This window comes from Dermacentor variabilis, chromosome 9 (assembly GCF_050947875.1).
Source record: "Dermacentor variabilis isolate Ectoservices chromosome 9, ASM5094787v1, whole genome shotgun sequence".
NCBI lineage: Eukaryota > Metazoa > Arthropoda > Arachnida > Ixodida > Ixodidae > Dermacentor > Dermacentor variabilis.
This window is the reverse complement of record NC_134576.1, coordinates 29,300,312-29,324,121: the sequence shown is the minus strand read 5'-3', so window position 1 is coordinate 29,324,121 and position 23,810 is coordinate 29,300,312. Positions and strand designations below refer to the sequence as shown.

Genomic DNA, 23,810 nt, shown 5'->3' with positions numbered 1-23,810 from the left:
TACTTAAGGAGGGAGTGCGATTTGCGTCGTACAGATTTAACGGCAGGACGCCAAGAGATGCGATCATCCACAATTAACCCCAAATAACGGTGTTGTCGCACCCAGTTTATAGGCGTTTCGTCAAGATACAGTCGGCTCATTGTTTGACGAGCGCGTTGTTTAGGGTGATATGCTATTGCAGCCGACTTAGCAGGTGATATGAGCAGGCCAACTTCACCCAAATACTCCGAAGTAGCGTTGAGAGCTCTTTGCAAGCTTGCACGAAGCCGCGGACCAAGGTGCGAAGGGCCGCTTATCCACAGAGCAATGTCATCTGCGTAGACAGCTATGCTCACAGGGAAATCAGTGTCCCGAGGCAAACGACTTGGAAGTGCGGCGAGTACGGTGTTAAACAAAAGCGGCGATAATACGCTGCCCTGTGACACACCGCACTTCACATTTCGGTATTCACTAGTTACTCCTCCGACACGCACCGATAGAAAATTATGCACAAATTGTAGCAGACGACCCGAAATTCCCGCGGTTGCAAGAGCGAAAATAATTGCCTTATGCGGAACTGAATCGAAAGCTTGCTGTATGTCTAGGAAGAGCATGTAGGCAGAGTGCTTGTTTTCTTTAGCAAATTCGAGTGCTGAGACAAGGTCTGATATGCTGTCCAGAGCCGAACGGCGGCGCCGAAAGCCACTCATGACATCAGGGAAAAAATTCAGCTCCTCTAGCCTGACATCTAAATGAAACAAGACCATTCGCTCCATTAACTTGATGACATTTGAAGTTAGCGATATTGGTCGGTAGGACTTTAGGTGCCTTGCAGGACGCCCGGGCTTTAAAATTGGTATTACCACGGACGATTTCCATTCAGCAGGGATTACACCGGCTCTCCATACTTCATTATATTCGTCCAATAGACGGTCATGGAAACTCTTATCAACGTTCCGCAATGCTTGGTACGTCACACCATCTTCGCCTGGAGCAGTACGGCGTTTGGAGAGGCTCAGCGCGTGTCGCAGTTCCTCAAAAGTGAAATCTGCCTCATCCATCTAGCAGGCTGGACCGTAGGAAGCGGTTATGGTGCTGACTTGTCAAAGAACGAAGGTCGCTAATTGTGGTGTCACTGGATGCAGAAGAGACGAAAATGTCTGCGAATGCCTCCGCTATGACTTTTGGTGACTGGTCAGTCGCTATGCTCAATGCAGCCGTAGGATTCTTGCAGATTTGAGGAGTGCGGAGAGCCTTCAGTATGCGCCATACATTTCCAAAACCACTTCCAGTGTGCAACGAACTACACAAAGCTTCCCAGCTCTTTCGACAAAGCTGTTTTGTATGCCGCCGTATGGCTGCATCAATGCGATTGTATATAGTCCAGTCGGTGCGTCGTTTAGAGCGCTGTGCCCGTCTATAAGCGCGTCGTCGACATGCGCGGAGCCACAAAAGCTTTAGATCGGGATTTGGTTTGCCGATACTCCGTCGTCGTTGTACTGTAGCTTTTCGTAAGCACTCACTCATAAATTTAAATAGGCTGTCTTGAGATGGTGCCTCTGAGATCAGCTGTCGGAACTTGTCCCAGTTAGTCACTGTATAAACGACATCCTGGCGACCCGCAGTATGTGTTGGTGTTAACCAAATGGGTAGGTGATCTGAGCCCCACGGGTCGGGTTCACATGACCAGGCTAAGCACACATCTCTCGTTGAAATCGCAAGGTCTATAGTGGAATGCTCCTTTCCTCTACCTATAAATGTAGGTGAACCGTCATTCAGTAATTGGAGATCATTCTTGATAATGATCTCGTTAATCTCTGTCCCACGATTGTCTTGGGGACGGCTACACCATCGTGGATGGTGGGCATTAAAATCTCCGCATAACACAAACGATGCCCCACACCGAGACACTAAGCTCTCAAGTAGCGAGGTATCGGAAGAACGCGTAGGCCTGTTGTATATGCTTGCCACCGTCGTACACACACCTCTGAGGCTCACAGTAACAGCTACACACTCAAACTCATCGTCACAGATGCCGGCTGTGTCAATAACCGCGAAGTCCAAGTCAGCACGAACGTACACTGATGCTTTTGAAGCATTGCGCGTATGCGCCTCCTCCACACACTGGAAAGAGCCACAAGCTGGTTCCGCGCATCGAGTGTTACTGTGGACACCCACGAAGCCTGGCAATCGATATTCGTCTTTCCTTACGTTAGTTTCCTGAAGCGCTATATCGTCTGGTGGAGTCTTCATAGCGATGAGTCGAAGGACTAAATCCGCGTGCCGCGGTCGCATCGACCTGACATTCCATTGCAGCACAAAGGGGCGAGGCTGCTGACAACTGTTGGAATTGTTTCCGGTAAAACGTCTAGCGAAGGCCGTCGAGGACAGGAACGAGTGCCTCCAAAAGTTGCTCTGCTGCTGACGCTGCTGGTGTCTGGCGACCGGCGATTAGAGATCTGATGACGTTGACAAGCATCTTTAGAAGATTGACAAGTTGCACATCGTCGTTGGCTGATACCGGTTTAGGTAATGTGTTTGCAGTGCTTTCCACCGTGGTCGAAGTCTTTGTAGATACTTGTTCCGACGGTTTCGATGGAAGCGCTGGCCACGATGTGTCTGAGAGGCAGAAGTTCCGCCCCCCTACTTTCCGATGCGTTGTGTCTTTGTCACTCTTTGAACGCGCTGCCTTTCCAGTCGCTGGGGCAGCACTACGGCGACGGGAGCTTTCATCTCCTGCTGCCTTCTTTTTGGCTTTCTCTTTTAGTGCCTTTAGTTCATTCTTCAATGAGGGACATCCTTTATCTGTTGCCAAATGTTCACCATTACAGTTAGGGCACCGATATGCCTGACTTTCACAGGAATCTACATGGTGATTCCCACCGCATTTGGCACAGACCAGATCTCTGGTGCAAAAGCCCTGAACATGACCAATCTTAAAACATTTATGGCATTGCAAAGGCCGTGGTACGAAAAGGTCGAACAGGATAGCGCACAAGTCCAGCCTTAATATGACTAGGCAGCTTTCCAGAGGCGAAAAGTATCTTCATACATTTTGACGAGCCTAGCCTTCGAACGCTAATTATTTTGCATGGTGGCGTGCAAACGATCATGTTCTTAAAAACGTCGTCTTTGAGATCCAAGTCCACATCAGATACGACACCAGCTGCTATATTTGTACCCTGTGGTATGTAGGGACGCATGTGGACCCCACAGATTTCAGACAAACCAAGTAGAGTTTGCACCTTCAGATGCACATTAACGCTTACGCATTTTCCCTTTTCCCAAGAACCATTAACGAATGGAATGAATTACCCGTTTTAACGCAAGAAAGCACCTGTACAGAACAATTTGAGAAAAACCTAGAGCTACATTGAAAGATGCACTCACGCATACGTGCTCACCGCTTTTATTTTAGGGGTGTATTATTATTTTATTTTAGGGGCGTACGAGATCGTTTGTTAACACTACATTTACTATTGTATTATTGATCGGAGTATGTGCAGAATATTTCGCTTATGTGTCTTTTTTGTTCGCTTATGTTCGCGAATTCATGTACTGCCTTATTCATGTAATGTACTAATTCCCGAAATGCTGCTATTAACCTGTTTTTTGTGCTATATGCAATATTGGAATATTCATGTGTTGTACTATTTCTTGAATTGCTGCTTTTGACCTACCCTGTAACGGCCGACAGGCCAACAGTATGAGTAAATAAACACACACACACACACACACACACACACACACACACACGCACGCGCACATGCACGCACGCACACACACACACACACACACACACACACACACACACACACACACACACACACACACACACACACACACACACACACACACACACACACACACACACACACACACACACACACACACACACACACACACACGCACGCACGCACGCACGCGCGCACACACACACGCACACACACACAAACACAATAAATTCGCGTTCCCAAACTTCCTGAAGCGCTATTTGGGAACTTTGTTTTTGTACGCCTCCTTTGTTTGTCGTTTCCCTGCTTTTCTTCCACCAATCTTCCTATCGGCTGTTACAAATCTCTGTTGCGGACATGTCTGCTTTCCCCCTGTTCTCGCAGGACCCCAGGGCTTCAAGCAGGCCACATGTGCCTAAATTTACCGCAGGGTAGATATTTGTACATTCTAACAAAACATGCTCCATCGATTCCCTGGCTTTACGGATGCAAGCACATGCTCCTTCTTTCTGATATCTCGCTTTATAGATGCGTGTCCTAAGGAATCCTTACCTCGCTTCGAAAAGTAATGAGCTTCCGTTTGAGTTGTCATAAATTGCTTTTTTTTACTGTAGCAGCCTCTCGGAGTTTCCACTTTGCTGTCGTTGTTTCCATGTTGCCCACCATGGTGGTCGCATACTTGCTGCTGAGCTTCCTAGTACTTTTCCTCCACTGTGAATCAATGTTTTTCCTGCACAAATATCTGAGCACTCTCCCAGTCATTTACTTTATACTATATCCCTCAGTCTTACTTGAGAATCAATTTTACTATGAGCTTCCTTCATTTCATAACTTGGAAAGCCCATAGATCCATGTACAGCTTCATTTGTAGTCTTCCCGTGAGCGCCCACTACGAGGTGTACCACTGATTTTGGTTGCCATCGAGTCCTGATTGTAATCCTGATTTCAAGGAAACCATCTAATTTCCAGAATGTAAGCTCTGGAGCCACTGCATCTTTGCATACCCCGGAGCCTCCGTGTCCATTGTATCTCCGTAGTGCTCTGTGCTTCATTATGGCCGCTTTTCTCTTCCCCTTTACTGTCATTGTTTTTTCCAATGTTTCCTTATATCTAGTGAATTCATTTATCCGTATATAAAGGTATTTATATTATTGCGATACAGTTTTATGGACACTCCAGGTGAATTTCTACCGTCGGCGAAGGCGTCGCCGTGAGGTTCCGTATAACTTACAATGGCGATAATACTAAGCCACCTCAATAAAGCTAAAGGTACCGGTATACTTTTACCCTACTGCTGCCCTCCGACGAGGAGCACCAGAAGAGGTAGGAGAGAACGTCTGCGTCTACCAATTGTTTGAGCGTCGTCACGTGGTATTTTTCGTGCCCTTTTCTCATGTTTTCATCTTTTCCGCGACTCAGCACACTTGTCCCTTTCACAGTTGGCCGCCGAGTTGCCACGGCGAGGCATTCGTCATTGATTTCTCATGTTATGCCTAAAATTGCTGGCTAGCAACGTCATTGAAAAACTTTGCTTTTGTTTTGTTTTATGTTACACAATAATTTTAAGGGAACTGAGGTGTGAATTCGTTTAAACTGAGCTTCTTTCTTTATTAACGGTGTACGGAGCTCACGCATCGGTAAGCTTATGCATGAGTGCATGCACTTGGTGCTCGTTCAGATTTGTTTTATTGATTGTGCTATAGTCAACATTTGTATAAAACTATGCAGTGCGTACTCTGTATGCTGTCCTATGCGGTGCTAAAAACGTAAGACGTGCTGTTCTTGGAGTACTGAGAGTGCGTAGCATTGTCAGTGCACGCTTCTTTCAGGCGCAGAAAATATATTTTGCGAGGTTTAGCTGCTGATTATGAACTGTAACTGATTTTGACTAATGTGCGTAGGCTTTCTCCCCTTCACCTTCTCTGCAGAATAAAGTGGTCCACGAGTTTGTTGCCTAATACTGATTTGAAAACTGCGTAAAAAGATGGAGGAAGGTGCTCATTGATGCAAACCAATTTTATGTGTAACTTTAGGTCTAACACAGGCTTTGTTTGCAAATGAACGGGAGGTTCCACTGTGATGTTTGCGCTCTAGAACCAGCGGCACCAATTGCTCATAAAGGTGTAGGACCAGTTTCCCTGCATACGGAGATGCCAGCGTCACAACGAAACGACGAGAATAGTTGGGAAGCTCCGCGTTCACCGCGCACGTTTTTACATGATGCTCGCATTAATTAGGCGAATATGTCATGCGCCTTATGTTCCGTCATCGTGCGACTAAGATGATTCTACTTCGGCTGCAACTGCCCATGTGGCAACTGCGTGCGGTCGCCCGGCCGTATCTTGAGAGCGATCTGCCGTGCGGCAGTCTAGGTGCGTCGGCGGCTCGTAGCTTTGTGCGCGTTGAGTGTTCCCGGCGCTCACTTTGCGTTGAAGCGAGAGACAGCACGAAGATAACTTCGCTCGCTGCTCCTGCCCCTTTTCGTCACACCAGCGCTTTAACAGCGAGTGTGCCTAGTCATGGCGTGTGATGTATTTATGTTTACTGTGAGTGCTAACGTCTAGCTAATTCATTTAGTTAACAAGCGAATGCTTATAAGTTCATAAGGCCGATAAAAGTACTAGCCTTAATTCACACGGCTGCCTGCCAATTAGCTATCGCAATCGATGCTTCGCTTTTCAGAAAAAACAGCGACTTTCTATTACTCGAGATGTTTCCAGGCCTGTATTGACACTGCCTGTTCACTGTCTTCATTGAGTACCATAACACCTGGTTTTTAACGCTAAATTTCAGACCTAAATTCTCGCCTTCCTGTTCACAAATATTAGCCAGACGTAGAACGTCACAACTTCATAATTGGCTTATTTTGACTGTCGTCCACATAAACCAAATCTGAACGCTGCTGTTCTACCATTCTACCCGTCTAATTGAATGAAAAAATAAACCCGGTATTCGCTCTAACGCCATTTCCATCCTTACCATGTGGATCATAATGTCACGTGGTGGTTACGTTGAATAACACAGTAGCAAGACTGTGAACGACAAAACTAACTTTTATTGGGCGACCTGTGCCCACAAAACAGGCTACACTTATAAAAAAACGATAGCGGCGAACACGGTTGGCGATCGTCGAAAATCTCATCGATGGGTCCAGCGCGTCGGCTTTTATACATCAATCGTCGAATATTCCAGATTAATCGTTGGGACCCGCGTGCCTTCCACAAAGTTCTACGCCATTCGCGTCAGGCAATGAAATCAGATAACATAAGGTTCGGCGACAACAGACAGCGAATAGAAGCATCGATAACTTTCCAGAAACTTCGGATACATGCAGGCTCGTCCTGCGGTGTGCGATAAATTTGTTAGGCCGCGAAACGTGGTCGTCCGATAAAGATAAGTACACGTGTCATTACCCCCTCTTAAAAAGCATCGACCCGATGCTGCAAACAAACAAAAGTAATAAAGAAAAGCACTCGTAGCAAAGAAAACAACAAAATAAGGAAGTTCGTCAGCGTCCGTAAAAGGGTTTAAGGGGCACCACGTGGACCACTTCAGATCGTGCGCGGCGTCGCTGTGAATGCGAAATGCCGTCTGGCACGACCTCATAGTCCAGTGCGCCAATACGTCCGATGACCTTGTAGGGTCCGAAATAGCGTCGCAGTAGTTTCTCACTGAGTCCTCGTCGGCGTATCGGGGTCCATACCCAAACACGGTGGCCGGGCTGGTACTCGACGATGCGTCGTCGGAGGTTGTAGTGTCGGCTCTCGGTATCTTGCTGGTTCTTGATCCGCAGGCGGGTGAGCTGTCGGGCTTCTTCGGCGCGCTGGAGATAGGTAGCGACGTCAAGATTTTCCTCGTCAGTGACGTGCGGCAGCATGGCGTCGAGCGTCGTCGTCGGGTTCCTGTCGTAAACCAGCTTAAATGGCGTGAGCTGTGTTGTTTCTTGCACCGCCGTGTTGTAAGCGAATGCTACGTACGGCAGAACCGCAACCAACGTCTTGTGCTCGACGTCGACGTACATTGCTACCATGTCGGCGAGGGTCTTGTTGAGGCGCTCAGTGAGACCATTCGTCTGCGCATGGTAGGCAGTCGTCCTCCTGTGACTTGTGTGGCTGTACTGCAGAACGGCTTGCGTGAGCTCTGCTGTAAAAGCTGTTCCTCCGTCGGTGATGAGGACTTCTGGAGCACCATGTCGCAGCAGGATGCTCTGTGCGAAAAATTTCGCCACTTCGGCGGCACTGCCTTTCGGTAGAGCTTTAGTTTCAGCGAAGCGGGTGAGATAGCCCGTCGCCACGACGATCCACTTATTCCGGAAGTGGATGTCGGAAACGGTCCCAACAAGTTCATCCCGATCTGCTGAAAAGGTCGGTAAGGAGGCTTGATCGGCTGTAGTAATCCCGCTGGCCTTATAGGTGGTGGGTGCGTCGCTGACAGTGTCGGCATGTCTTGACGTAATGGGCGACATCGGCGGTTAGGTGTGGCCAGTAATACCTTTCTTGTATCCTCGATAGCGTCCGGCAGAAACCGAGGTGCCCAGTGGTCGGATCGTCATGTAGGGCGTGCAGTACTTCTGGACGCAGCGCGGACGGAACAACAAGAAGGTAGTTGGTGCGGACTGGTGAGAAGTTCTTCGCGAGTAGGTTGTTTTTAAGCTTGAACGAAGATAGTCCGCGCTTAAATGCTCTAGGGACAACGTCGGTGTGCCCTTCCAAATAGTCGACTAGGGTTTTAGCTCCGGGTCTCCTCGTAGCTGTTCGGCGAAGTCTACCGCGCTTATTACTCCAAGGAAGGCTTTGTCATCCTCGTCATCTTGCGGCGGCGGGTCAATGGGGGCGCGTGATAGGCAATGGGCATCTGAGTGTTTTCGTCTGGACTTGTATGTTACAGTGATGTCGTATTCTTGTAGTCTGATGCTCCACCGTGCCAGCTGTCCTGAAGGGTCCTTTAAGTTAGCTAGCCAACACAACGCGTGGTGGTCGCTGACCACTTTGAATGGCCTGCCATATATGTAAGGGCGAAATCTTGCTGTAGCCCAAACGATAGCAAGACATTCCTTTTCGGTTGTAAAATAAGTGCCTTCCGCTTTTGACAACGACCGGCTAGCGTGAGCTATCACGTGTTCATGTCCATCTTTTCTCTGGACTAGGACGGCACCGATGCCTAGGCTACTGGCGTCGGTGTGTATTTCGGTATCGGCGTGCTCGTACAAGTGCGCAAGTACGGGCGGCGACTGCATGCGTCGTTTGAGTTGTTGAATTGCGTCGGCCTGCGGCGTTTCCCATATTGAAATCGACGTCACATTTAGTTAGCTGTGTCAGCGGCTCAGCTATCCGTGAAAAGTCCTTGACAAATCGCCTGTAATAAGCACACATGCCACGAAATCTACGCACTGCCTTCTTGTCGAAGGGCTGTGGGAACTTTGCGATGGCAGCTGTCTTCTGCGGGTCGGGGCGGACTCCAGACTTTCTGATGACGTGGCCTAGGAACACAAGCTCATCGTAAGCCAAGCGGCACTTTTCTGGCTTCAGAGTGAGCCCTGATGACTTGTTGGCCTGTATAATGTTACAAGCCGCCTAAGGTGATCGTCGAAACTCACGGCAAAGACAACGACGTCATGCAAGTAAACGAGACAGGTCTGCCGCTTCAATCCTGCTAATACCGTGTCCATCAGGCGCTGGAACGTTGCAGGCGCCGAGCACAGTCCAAATGGCATAACCCTGAACTCGTAGAGGCCGTCTGGGGTGATGAACGCGGTCTTTTCGCGATCTCGTTCGTCGACTTCTATTTGCCAATAGCCAGACTTGAGGTCCATCGACGAGAAGTATTTCCACAATCCAGCACCTCCACAATCTTGTGGAGCTGCTGCTGGAACTTGTCACGAAATGACACCTGAAGATTTGCACAGCGTCGGCAATATAGGCAGCTAGACAAAATGGCTTGGATATTCTAAAGCCTGCGCTTTCAGTCTCCACTTCCTCTTTATCAGAGCCCGCATCTTGCAGAGAGCTCGTCCCCGTCGTAACTCCTTTCTTAACGATGACTTGTGACACCTAGTTGCAGTATTCCCCCACCAAAAAAAAAAGAAAGATCAACCTGATGCTTACTAAACTAGAAAGAAAAGAACAACAGAGTATTGGGCGCACATGAAGCGCAGGATAGCACTGGGCGCTCTGAGAAGCGAAGGTGCAGAAATCGCGTGAGGTCGGGACTGCGCTGCCTTAACGCACGAAATACGGTTTGATGCGAACAACGTGGAGTATCTCTGAGTGGTGCGATCGACGCCTAGTCTGCGCGGCACCGTCCGGAACGACCTCGTAGTTTATTTCACTAACGCGGCGTGGCAGCTTGTAAGGGTCAAAGTATCGACTAAGGAGCTATCAGGTAACACCTGGCGATGGATCGCAGTCCCACACAGAATAGGGCACCTGGCTGGTGTTCGACTTGCCGATGTCGAAGGTTGTAGTTTAGGGTGTCTGTACCCTGCTGCTTCGTCATGTGTATGCGCGCGAGTTGAGGAGCTTCCGCAGAGTGTTAAGTTGCTCGGCATCGGAAGTGAAGCGTCCATGTCGTTGGAAGCATTGCGTCTGGCGTGATGTAGACCTCACGCCCGTAGAGATGACGTAATTGCATGAATCATGTGGTTTCGTGAACGGCAGTGTTGTACGCGAATATAACGTACAGCACGACTTGTTACCATGTTTTGTACTGAACGTCTACATACATAGACAGCATGTCCGCAATGCTTTTGGTTAACCCTTCTGTCAGTCCATTGGTCTCCGGAGGATAGGCATTCACCTTACGAGGCTGTGTGCTGCTCAACTTGAAGACGTCTCGAATCAGTTCTGCCCAACGGCAGTTCGTCTGCCGCTATGTCGTATGATGGGCATCATGACTGAGGAGTATGTAATCTATAAAAAAAAACTAGGCAACTTAGTAAGTCGTGGCACGTATTACAGCTTTCGTGTCGATGCAGGGTGTTAGATAGTCTGTAGCGACAATTATCGCCTTGTTTCCGCTGGCTGACAAGGGAAACAATCCCAGCAGATCCACGCCGATTGAATTAAACGGCGCGCTAGGGGATGCGATGGGTTGGACTAAACACCCGGGCTTCATACACGGTGATCTTATGCATTGACACTCACAGCAGCTTTGCGCGTAACGCTTGACTGGAAAACCCGCCGTGGTTGCTCAGTGGCTATGGTGTTGGGCTGCTGAGCACGAGGTCGCGGGATCGAATCCCGGCCACGGCGGCCGCATTTCGATGGGGGCGAAATGCGAAAACACCCGTGTGCTTAGATTTAGGTGCACGTTAAAGAACCCCAGGTGGTCAAAATTTCCGGAGTCCTCCACTACGGCGTGCCTCATAATCAGAAAGTGGTTTTGGCACGTAAAACCCCAAATATTATTATTATTGACTGGAAAGCCTGGGCCACTAGTACGCTTGGCTTACTCTGGCCAGAGCACGTGAAAAACCGAAATGTCTCGATGGGGAGCCATTATGGCAGGAAAGGAGAATGTGATCATGTAGTTCGACAAGTACAACCAGCAGGTACTCTTTGCCGCTGGCAGTAGAGTTGTTTTTGTACAGGACACATTTTGGAATGCAGAAGGTCGAGAGACTGCAAGAAAGGTTTTGAGGTACTGTAACTTTCTTGCCTTCAAGGTGATCAATGGGAGGGCATAATTTGGTGATCTTGTGCTGCTGTAAGACAGATACTGGTCAGATACAGTGAGAGCCTCAAGGAATCTGCCATCTTCGTCCATGCCATCATTACAAGGTCCGATGGGAGTGCGCAACAACGTGTCCGAAATTTCATGTTTGCAGCCTAATATTTAGGTGAAGGTAACATGAAACTCTTACAGAAGAAGGCTACGTCGCGTGAGTCACCCGGACAGCTCACCTAAATTGACTAAACATCCCAAGGCGTAGTCACATGTCACCACCTTGAAATTGCGACCGTTGAATAAGGTCGAAATTTTCTAGCCACCATGTGTGGGCCATGACGGTTAGACACCATTTGATGGAGGTGGAGTAGTTGAGTTCGGTGCTTAAAAGAGTGCTACTGGCGTAAGCAATTACGCGCTCAGCGGTTTCCTAGTTTTGAGCAAGTACAACGCCAAGAGCGATGTTGCTTGCGTCGGTACGCACATTGATGGCAGCGTCCTCGTCAAAGTGAGTAATAACGGGCGGCTCTTGCAGCTGCTGCCGTGGCTTCTTGAAAGCTCCATCTTGCCCATCAGTCCAAACGAATGGTATGTGATCTTGCGTGAGGTGCACGAATGGTTCGGCTATCCAGAAGAAATTAACGATGAAGCGGCGATAGCACGCACACACTGAGAAACCAGCGTACAGCTTTCTTGTCACGAGGAACCGGAAAAGCAGGAAGAGCAGATATTTTGTCAGGGTCAGACCAAATCCCGTCGGCGCTCACGACATGCCGGAGAAACTTAAGCTCTTCGTAACCGAAATGACACTCCTCTGGCTTTAGCGTGAGGTTGGCGGAGCGGAGTGGCCTCAAGTACTACCTCTAAATACTTCGGATATTCTTTGAAGGCCGCCGCAAACACGACGACATAATCTAGGTACACTAAACAACAGTGCCACTTCAGACCGCTCAGAACAGTGTCCATCATTCTCTGACATGTGGCTTGTGCAGAATACAGGCTGAATGGGAGCACTTTAAATTCATACAGGCTATCGGGGGTAACATTTTATTCTTTTGCGATCTCGTTCTTCAACTTCGATTTCCGGATATCCACTTTTCAGATCTGTGGAATAAAAAATACCTTGTTGGCCGCAGTCGGTTTAACTTGGATCAATCCGCGGAAGCGGATAAATGTCTTATTTTGTTTCGCTAGGCGAGTTACTGTCCACAATGCAGAACCGAAGCATTTTGTCCTCTTGGACGAGGACCACCAGCGACGAACAAGGGCATTGAGACGGTTGTATGGCGCCATCATCAAGCAATTATTTGACTTGTGCATTAATCACATTGTGTTCTTTCCCCGAAACGTGGTTAGGCAGTTGTATGGGCATCTTGTGCTGGAGTTTGAGGTAGAGTAGCGGCGCCTGGTGGCGGCAAGAAAAGTTATCTGGGTAGCACTAGCTTGGGTACTATTGAGCCCTGGCTATGGCGAAGCACGTTTCTAGCCCGAGTTTTGCGTCGATTCGCACTTTTTCTGCCCTTTTGCGAGCGCGAAAAGGCTCGTCACTTTTCACAGACCACGTTGCGAGCTGGCCGCAGCCTATAGTTTAACGAAAACGGACTCTCCGTGTGCTCTGCGACGTAATGCTGGAAGCAGAAGTAATGGGTGACGCCGATCCGGAGTAACCTAGCTCAATCTCGAAAAAGCGTCACCATCATTATTGCTGCGTCGTGTGTTGCCATGAACAAGAAGGCCTGAATCCCAACATCAGATTGTATTCTTTTCCTTCAAGGCCACACGGAGCGGAGCATCGGGCGCGCTGGATAACTGCAGTTCGTCGCGCTGGGTAAGGGAAATTTCGCGACATGCTGACTGCTTCACCTGTCTTGAAGCTTGCTTGATTATCTGTGTTGCTAAAATTCGGTCTTTTGCACCTAGAGTCCCGACGGCAAACCGTGGGAACCAGCGCCGAACACCAGGATATGCTGTCTCCACTTTGTGCGCAACAAGAAAAGCAATTCGGCCAGCCACCCCGCGTGTGTGCCTACAGTATACAGGTCAAGTTCAACATCTGACTCCAGATAATCACTATAAATAGCAGACCCAGAGAGCAGCGGGCATGGCTGGTGATTCACGATTCGAGATCCGGCCACAGCGACAATTAACAACTCGACCGGTGCAAAGTGGTGAAATGACCAGGTGTGTGCAAGTGAACACAAATGGTCGGGCTGACTCGTTGACAATTCACTGCCCCACTACGAGCAGCACAGATTAGAGAGTTAAATGTGATCATCCTTGACCTCAAGCCACCACGTTGACGCAGCGCAGCCAGTTAGTGTTGATTGCAGCTAATTGACGTCCGACCGCTGTCATTAAAAGCTACATCAACGAGGAGCGCACGAACTCGCGCTACAGCGCGATTCGCACGGACGTTACTGCGAGCTCATATGCATTGCATCAGTTATTTATCAGTTGCTAAAGGCATAACTTATTGTCTAGCGACATGCAGTCAACAAAGACTGCAGGAGGCCCGCCGTTTCGCGGCATGTCGAAAGACCGCTGCCGTAGAGGCGCGCACGATCGTGCGCTCGAGAAATTCGTATACATCGCGGCATGCGAAAGGACCACTGCCGTCGCGTACCGTCGTGTGCTCGAGCAGTTCCGTACACATGATGTGTGCTCAGCGCTGCTGTGAATTCATTTATAGCAAGCATTTCCTCGCGTTTGTGCGCCTGAATCTAGCAGCGTGCAAACCTTACCTGAAGGTAAACTTCGTATGCGACTCGCTTCACTTGCGATTGACAAAGCGCTAAAACTTCGCCGCTTATTTCTTGAACGGCGTACACGTATTCGGCGTTGCATAACTTCTTGCCTTTACGCAGCGTGCCAACCCTAAGAAAATCTTCGGCGCCCGATATTCGCTGCAAGCCGTGCTACAATACAACCGAAACTGGCGGGTGCATATTGTAAACGTGGTTTCAGAAGCAGACGACCGAGCTATTGCCAGACGACCGTCTATTGCCAAATAGTGAATTCCAATGGCAGATTCGGAGAGACCGACAAACTCTGCGCCGGGGCAATCCGCTGTGACGGAAGGCAACAGAATGTAACCTGCGATTCAAAAAGAGGCACTCCCGTCAGAGAAATTGGCATTGGACGCTAGCACACATTCGTGCTCGAAAGCACCCAGTATTCTTCGAGTTTTTTTCCTCGTTTGCGGCGTTTTCGGCTTGAACTCGCGCGCGCGTTGTGTTTATAAGCTTCATGTATTTTTTTCGGCTCCTGCGCTCTAATGGAATTCATACCACATTTAAATCTGCTTCTCTCGCTCGTCCGCCATGATTGTGTGTCGGGCACATCGCAAACGCAGGAAAGCCCATGATCAGTTTGGTAGCAATACATCGAGGCAGCCTGAAGTGCTTTCGGAACTGCATTCCATCAAAAAAGCAAAGTGTGTTAAAATGTGAACTTCCGAAAAGAAGCCGTTGTTGCCTCTTCATCCGAGTACTGGCGAACGACATCGTCAACAAAGCGCGAAAATTTCGGTCTCTTTTGGCCGGCGGCCAAAACATTTTGCCGAGAGCTTGCCTGAATACACTAGCTTCAGAAGCTTTTTGGTGGCTTGAGTCGCCGATGGTCGATTCGGAACTTGAGCTAGGTCAATCATCGCTCTCAGCAAGCAGTAACACCGTAAATTGACGATGCGAAGCACCACTCATTGTATCCAAGAGACCGCGATTATTGTTCGCGGGCGCGTGCGCAATAGCACTGTGTTGGCTGTGGGTGGCTTGACATCGTACGACTTCCGATCGACCCTTTCAATCTTTCACGCAGTAGAGAGCGCTGCTCTGTCGAGTAGATCTAACGGCGGCGATGCTCCCAATCCAGCAATGAAATATACGGGAGGCACTCTCAATCTCGCAATGCAATGGACTTGCTTCGGAAGGAACAGAAAAACTGCTACCGCTATTGCTTCGAATCTTCCATTGGAATTCACCAAAAGACACAAAGCATTCAGCAACGTCAACTATCAGCTCAGGGAAAAATATAGTAGTACGATGGAACCAGTGCCGATGTTCCTCGCTGAATTTCGTCACGAGGAGCTCTCAACGTCCACCTCGGAGCATGACGAGACTGCGGGCTGTACATACGCCGTGAATGAGCATTCGAGAGAAATTGCCCTTTAAAGGAACTTCGCATTGACGCAGATCGTCGCACATCATTGCTACCAGGATACCTGCGCGTGGCGGTAACGTTACACTGGCAGCGTAAACCTTAAGCGCTCTGCAACAGCAACTGTAGATTCTGTTTCCTTCCTTGGTACCTCCCGGATGTTTGTGGTGGCTCTATACTCTCGCAGAAAGTAGACGACCAAGATCAGGTCAAAATAGAAATCGCGTAAGCCCATGGATTTGTACTAGGGCCGTGTACATACCCAACGGTGCTACAATGAGCCCGTCAGCAATACAAATTAGTGTCCCAGACCAAGGAGAGATAACATTTCAAAGTTCCGTCGCTAGTTTCCCGTAAACGATTGAGTAATCGGCATCCGTGTCCGATAACGCCCTAACAGGGTGTCCATTGAGCCCAACAGCTACGTCTAACGAAAGTCGGTCACTGAGTTCAGCTGCTGTTGTTGTTTAAGTGCGTTGAATAGACTGCACTCACACCAACTGGAGGTGTTTGCACGGACGATTTTCAGTGGCCTCACCCCCGAATGTCGGTGTTACGGGCGAGGGCTTGGCGACCATCCCTGCGCTGTCATTGGAGGGCATCGAGGAGCTGAGTAAGATCGCCTGTAAGACGGCGAACGCAACTGCCACCGCGAAAGCAGTAGCACGCTCTCCTTGTTCAAGTATTAATTAATCGCCCTAGGCTTTTCGACATATCTGGACCTTGGTGAATCCGCTGCAAAACGTCGCAGTCGGAGGTACCGGTAGGGACACGCTCGGTATACATGACCGGCTTCGCGGCAGTGCACGCCTGATGTCAGATTTCCTGTAGAGCAGGCGTAGATCCTCTCTAACTTGGGTCGGTTGCACTGACTGGTGCTGGACGTATTACGTGGTGGTGACCAAACGCGTCGCAGGGTGACAGAGCTTCGCGTCAAAACTTCCGAATACAATGAACGCTGCAGTTGCGTTGCCACAGGCGGCATAGTGCTACTTGGAACGGAACCTTTGTTCGCTTGCGAAACTTAATTTCTCACGAGAGCAGAAATGCAACTGCAGCGTAGGCCGAAGCGAGCAGAACAGCCATCGAAGATCATCACGCACCACAGAGAGGATAACGTCCCGAAGAAAGTCAATGTTTCCAAGGGCACCCGGGTCCGTCGGTGAAGCAGCTTTCACTTGCCTCTCATACAAAGCTCAGGGCAGCTGTAGCATCTTCTCCATTGTGGTGGGTCGGTTAAACATTCAGCCACGGTCTCCGGAAAGCTTCCAACAAGGCCAGCAAATAGCTGTTCTTTAACTCGATGCATCAAATCGAATAGGTTCTTTTTTTTTTGGCATGGTTGCGTTCCCCCGACGAATGAAGCGCGTCACATTCTCGACGTATGACGTCCCGCTCTCATTCGGCAAATGGATGCGGGGGTGGAGCGCCCGTTCGGATCGTTCGCGGCGATAAGCCTTGCTGTAGGTTTCTAGCATGGAATGGCGGATCTCGACCCGCGACTTGGTAAGCTCTTCTCGGTTCTCGCACCCATTGCGAGCCCCATCCTCCAAGCTGGTGTGCACGCTTTTCAACTTTGTCGCGTCGCTCCACTCGTTCCTCTCGCGCTTGAACTGAGCGAATCAGTATTCTACCTCTTCGAAGATGTCTCGGCGGAAGAGTTTCAACAGTCGTAGTTTTTGAAGCCGGTAATGAGTTGCCGTTGTGCCGTACCTTGTATAACATTCGGTCGAGACTTCCACATTCCTTCTGAAAAAAAGTAATTCCATACCAGTCCGTGGGGGCGACCGCATTGTTTCTGCAATATGTTCACGCTCCAGAGGCAATCCTTGGATTGAGCTGCTGGCCTGGTGGACACGCGTATCCAGTACAATAGGAGTGGTACTCAGGCTACAAGGAGGGGCTTGTGGAATCGGATGAACTATCCCCCGCACAAGTGTCATCCCGAAATGACACTTGAAGAAGTGCACAGCATCGGCAAGGCAGACAGCTAGACGGGACACTCTATAGCATGCGTCTCCACTTCCTCTTTTTCAGCGCCCGAATCGTACAGTGCGCACATCACAATCGTAACTTCTTTCTTAGCGCTGGCTCGTCACTCCTATTGGCCATATATAGAGACAACCGTGTACAAATTGCATGGGAAAGCAGAAAATGTAATGAAGTGGTGAAAATTCGTCAATTTCTGAAGGAAGGATATTCTTAGGGGAGATGTTGCTTCTAAATGTGCATTTATTAAATTAGGCAGCGCAAACATAAATGCGAAGCAAAGCTTAGTGAAATGTTTGCACTTAAGTTTCTTGGTGTTCAACCTTACGTCGGCGCACATGCTTATGAAAGCGCACGAGTTATCTATGTGAAGTTCGTACGGATTAAAACATGTGCGTTGTATCTGCTCAATACGTTAGCACACCATTACACCTTCGTGATTCACGGCATAATGTTTAACTGCCTGTTCAGCAAAACGCACCATCTTGGCCTGCTACTTCTCCGGTCGTTAGAATGCGCTTCGGTCATATGACGAGCACCAAGCTTTTATTCTTCATCGACAGTGGACAAGTTCTCCAAGATCGCCGTGCCTACTAGCCTAGAAGACGACTATAGAAGCCATACCCAGAGTAAGGCGCAAAGTAAAGAAGGTTCCTTATATATTATTTAAGTTTTCATACCCTTTGTGTTGCAATAACAGGCCCATCCTGTGTGACTGGAAAAGAATGGGCGCATAAGGATAGATATCCTGTGGCACACATCCACTGACCGGTGTTTTCTAGCAGGCCTGAGAGCAGCCAACAGCAACTTGTCTACTCTTGCATATACCAAAGAGACAGAATTACAGTGGCTAAAACGTGGAGAGGTCGGCCTGAGTGAAGTGCCTCTAGCCGGCTACTTCACGCTTGGCAAGAAAACAGCCAGCACATATAAACTGGCCCAAGTTCTTTTTATATATCCTCAAGTATGAAATGAACGAATGAATGAATGAATGTGTGGTGTTTAGCGGCGCAAGGGCCAGGTATGGCCAAAGAGCTCCAAGCCAGATACTCAAGTATATCCGGCGAGTAAGCGACAACCAAGAGGAAAATAGTGAATGGTCAAATTAGAAAATCGTTTTAAAACACTGAAAGAACATAGCACTGTGGCTATAACCAAGGTTATCATGAACACAGGGTGACAGCTTGGCCGCTGACATCATTTTTATCGAGACGCAGCGTATCCGTCACACTCCTCCCGGAGGTAAAATCCCCACTTCAATTCATTCTTAGGCTAAGAGCGAGCAGCCTAATACTATATGGATTTGGACGGAAACATGAACCATTTCAATCGCCGCTTCAGCGGATGACGTGGAAGGCAGGAACAACAGCACAGATGTATCCTTCGGGACATGGCGCAAGATGGGGTGTGAGCCGTTGTAGTCGGAGGTATGCTTTTCACACAGGCATACGCGATGCGAAGGCGTCCACAGCAAGAAAACGGACAGAGGCCTCTGTGGCCCTATTTGTTATTTGTCATGTGTTGCAGTGCCTTTTTTTTCGGTGGTATATTTAGGCACACTTACTGAATTTTAGTGGAAACTTTACTCGTAAGTGTTTCCTTGTAGCTGTATACAATTTATTAATTGATGTCGTCTCATTAGCACAGTAGCGAACCAAGTTATATTATTCGGTTATTTAAATAATTGAGTGCAATCAAGAAGATATTACTCATCTCTTCTCAAATAAGCTCGGAACAACATCACTTATTTCGTTCGCATTATTCATTATTTAAGAGCTTGGTTATATATTAATTGGCACGCCTCGTAAAAATGGTCGGTGAAAATGTACCGAGCGTTCGTATTCTACCGATCTGTCCTCACCATTATATTGACTCGTGCATTGCTTGTTTTCTGGTGACTACTTCGGCGCATAATCAGTTATATTCTCAACTAACAGTATTGGCAGTGTTCGAATTTTCACCGCCGCCACGACATTGCTCAAATGAATTTGGCGGAGCAAACATGAAACTGTGTATTCCTGCTTGTTCCCTTGCAAACTATTGGAGTATTCTTTGACGAAGCGTACTGGTCACACTGAGTCCTAATACTAGATCACAAAGCCTACTTACCTCCTCTCGAACAAAAGGCGTACTGTTCCGGGAGACTGCACTTGTCGGCGTAAGGCAGAAGGCTGTCCACAATGTATTCGGCACCGCCAATATCTTTAGTCAGCATGAGACCTGCGTCCCCCGTAAAACGAGATAGGACATAGAGAGAATGTATAGTTTGCGAACGATAAACCAGCTGCGTGCAGTAATCTGCGGTAATAATGCACTTATACCATAGTGTCGCCGCACTGTAGGATTGAGTAGGCGCTTCTAAGAGCGCCCTTTCACGGCAATGGTTGTCGCTGCCAAGCCAAACGTCTTCTATGCATTTATGAAACCATTAGCAAACAAAGATTAAAAAACTACGCCAATTTGTATCTCTGCAATGCACACGGTCACTGTTTCTTTGCCTATTTCTTCGGCCGCAGCATGCATACATTGCCGGATGATGCAGTATACAATACACAAATTCAAACACTCAATTTTTATGTTGGAAACCAGGTAAGGCTGTTAAAACGACGAGGCACACAGCGTATTGTGCACCGTGCTTTGAGCACAATATGCAACATGTCAATAAGGCAACACTTCCACCTTTATTTAAAAGCCCTCTACAGTAGTGATCTCAAAAACAATTTGGAATGAAGACAGTCCTATTCTGCAATAAGGATATTTGGGAATGAGCGCTTTGAGTATGTGGAGGAACCGATTGCTACATACGGCAACACAGAAGGGTCGGCTAATGCTTAGTGTTGTACTAAACCGGGTTTTGAGAAACGAGCGAAGTCTATAAATTAGACGCGCTTGTTGTATACATGATAGAAAAATTTGTCTTGCTATCTTTACCTTCCCGCACATAAACAGCGTGTGAAGACGTTATCTTTGAAGCCACACCACCGCTGACTCAGTCGTGACATTAGCAACGGGCAGCCGTAAGATTGGTTTGAACCTTGTGTTGCATCTTGCTCGTGTAGGTCCTAGATAACGCAGTGAGAATGTGGTAAGAAGGGTTTAAAATTTCAAATGTATTTCTAGCTTGTTGAATATTACCGCACTTTCTTCTTTTCACTGTGGTGATCAACTTGTGTTGTCAGTGCCATCATTACAGTCAAAAGAACTAGCAATGTGTTCTGAAATATGCATCCAGTTTTAAAGAAAGAGCACAAACAACGGTATTTAAAAAAAGTGCATATGCGCAAACACCCCATGGTTCGTTTTAGAAATGCTCGTACTCAGCATTTTTTATGAGAATATGTATCCCCAAGCACAAATTGCTTGCACGAAACAATTTAGGAACGTTTGACTGTTGACTTTTTGGTCTGCAGAGGATAGTAGGCAATTATTCAGAAACTATAGCAGCCCTTTTCATAACTCGGCAGGTCCTTACTGTAACGTCATCTCTCAAAAGGAACTTCGTAGTTCGAAGTACGTACTCTAGTGGCACAACGGATTACACGAGCAGATTAGAAAGGTCGCCCTAGCTATTACTGGAAGGTACTCTCTATATCACATCACGCCGTAATCTATGGAATCTATATTGTCACGTGGTGGTGACGTAGAAGAACACAGTAGCAATACTGTGAACGACAAAACTAGCTTTTATTGGGTGAACCTGTGCCCACAAGACAGGCTACACTTATAGCACAACGATAGTGGCGAACACTGTCGGCGATCGTCGAAAATCTGATCAGCGGGTCGAGCGCGTCGGCTTTTATAGATCAAACTAATCGCTGGGACCCGCGCGCCTTCCACAAAGTTCTACATTATTCGCGTCGCGCACACATGCAATCAGATTATACAAGTTTCGGTCACAGACAGTGGATGGAACCATCGATAACATTCCAGAAACTTCCCACACGTGCAAGCGCGTCCTGCGCTGTGCCATAACATTTGTTAGACGGTGAAACATGTCGACCGATAAAGACAAGTACACGTGTCAATATTGGTGATTGTTTCCCATGGCATGACCTCCTTACATTTCTTAAATCGAAGTCAAGCACATCAATTCTCCCTTTCGAGTAGGTAACACTAGTAAATACGCCTATGGCTTCGAATTACTGGGCTGTAGCAGACAGAAGATGCTGTCGCCTCAAGAGGAACGAACCAATTGCATTTTTTCTTCCTCGGAAGCGGAGCACTCATGAGGAAGAGAAAAAAAATGCAGTTGGTTCGCTTGTCACTTTGCGTGCTTACGACACATCACTGTCGCCATCACAGCATAATTTTGCTCATACAAATTATTGGGCCATTGTTGACACACACATAACATATATTCAGCATGTTATATATGTTATATAGAGCAATGTATTCAGCATGCACAAAGCTGTTCTGTCCGGAAATGCAAGCAGAGCACTAATTAGAAAATGTTTTAATGTAACGCAGGGATTCTTGCGCAACGCAAGCCAAGAAAAAAAATGAGTTATAGGCTGAGCACTTTGCTTCCCGTGCGTCACAATCGACACATGCCTAAGCTTGCTTTTATTCGCACCCAACCAAACTAACCTATGAAGTCGCCGTCTACAAGGCAGAGCAGTAGTGAACACTCATAGGCTTTGACACCTGCTATCGTATTGCGAAAATGACACGGTCCAGAGTTAGCTACTTGAGCTCTCCTACGTGCGTCAGTACGTAGAAGAGCTCAGGTACAAGTGTGGGTGCATGACTCGGGAATGCGAGGGTAAACCGTGTTTCATGCTAAGTACTCAGTGCGTGCATTGCTTTTAAAATATATGCCCGTAAGCTCCTTTACAAATTCTCGAAAGCTCAAATATTTAAAGACATGCGTAAGGATATTCTAATGCGAACGTGTCCATGTTGCTTTGTACTCTTGAAAAAGGGGACTGACAGACGGTTTTTTTTCTTTGGATAGGCACATAAATGCTTAAACATTTAAAAGGTTGCACTCGTTGGGACTTATCGTGTTCAGCAACGGTAATGGTCATCTCCCTTTGCGTTTATTTTCTTTAAGGCTGTGCGCTTGGTACTTTTAGGTCACGAACGGCGTGCGCGTTGTTAATGGGACATTGCTCTCTCGACGTTATAGACGAATTTTGTTGTGGGATAAGATAAATATCACAGGGTTCAAACTTCTAAATACGCGATCATTTCTAGGCCTCTCTAACGAGGAAACTCCTCTGTCCGTACACCACGTAAGACAAACTGCGATAAAATAATTCATGTATCAAACAAAACCAGTTAGAAAGGAAAAACGTTGGCGGTGGTAATTTTCCAACCAACAGGCTCTACGCTCAGAAGCCGACTCTCTTATCCACCGGGGTAAACACCGACGCTTCCAGAAAGTGAGTATAGCTGTACTATATGAATGCATTGTACTGTGGGTAGAAAACAAATTCCAAAGGAAAATAGCTTTTGTAAAGGGTTTGTTGAAATATTTGGATAAACGCCAGATCTAAGACCACAAACAGAGCCAACTTGTAGTATTGTAGACATCAGCTAAATTCAGATTTCGCGATTATCATAGGACACTGCAGAGTGGGACCTTCGTGAACACGACGATGGATCCGTTGTTCCTTTCTGTACAAATAACGCTGTGGACTGCGTCCATACCATTGCGCAATGTATCGCATATCACGACAACGATAGCCGATACTCAAGACCACGTGTTCACCTACGAACGACGGGCTTTCATGACGAAGCCAGACCAGGAAGACGTGAAATCAGCACCGTTATTTGAATAGTACAAGCCACGCCAACGGAGGCAACTTCAGAGGGCACGACGGGATCTTCGTGAACTCAAAGATGAATCCGTTGCTGATTTTTGTACAGGAGACGCTGTGGACTGCGTCTATACCAGGTGCAATGCATCGAATATCCCAACAACGATAGTCGACACTCAAGTCCACATGTTCACCTATGGAAGACGGGCTTTCATGACGAACACAGACCAGCAAGACGTGAAATCCATGCCGCCATTGGGATACACCGACGGGGCCAACTTCAGAGGGCACGGCGGGACCTTCGTGAACACAACGATGAATCCATTGTTCCTTTTTGTACAGGTTGGTGTGCAACGCCATCTAGCTGTTTGCGTAGAGGTAATAGGTTCATTATTGTCCTGCCGTGCCCAGCTGTATGCTTGTCATTGATTGATGAAGCGTCGAATGTACTCTGTTACTGATGGTAGAGGACGTAGAAGTGATGCCTGGACCTTTCGATATTGAGAAAATGTTAAGAAATATGCAA

At 47.8% G+C, this 23,810-nt stretch overlaps 1 protein-coding gene across 1 annotated transcript in view; it reads right to left on the bottom strand.

The window, feature by feature from the left end:
* Positions 1–23,810, bottom strand: part of LOC142558283 (peroxidase-like) — a 112,100-nt gene that overhangs the window by 70,680 nt on the left and 17,610 nt on the right. Inside the window, exon 3 of the mRNA XM_075670437.1 lies at positions 19,632–19,742. Coding sequence (XP_075526552.1) covers positions 19,632–19,742 — 111 coding nt within the window. The remainder of the gene's footprint in view (positions 1–19,631; positions 19,743–23,810) is intronic.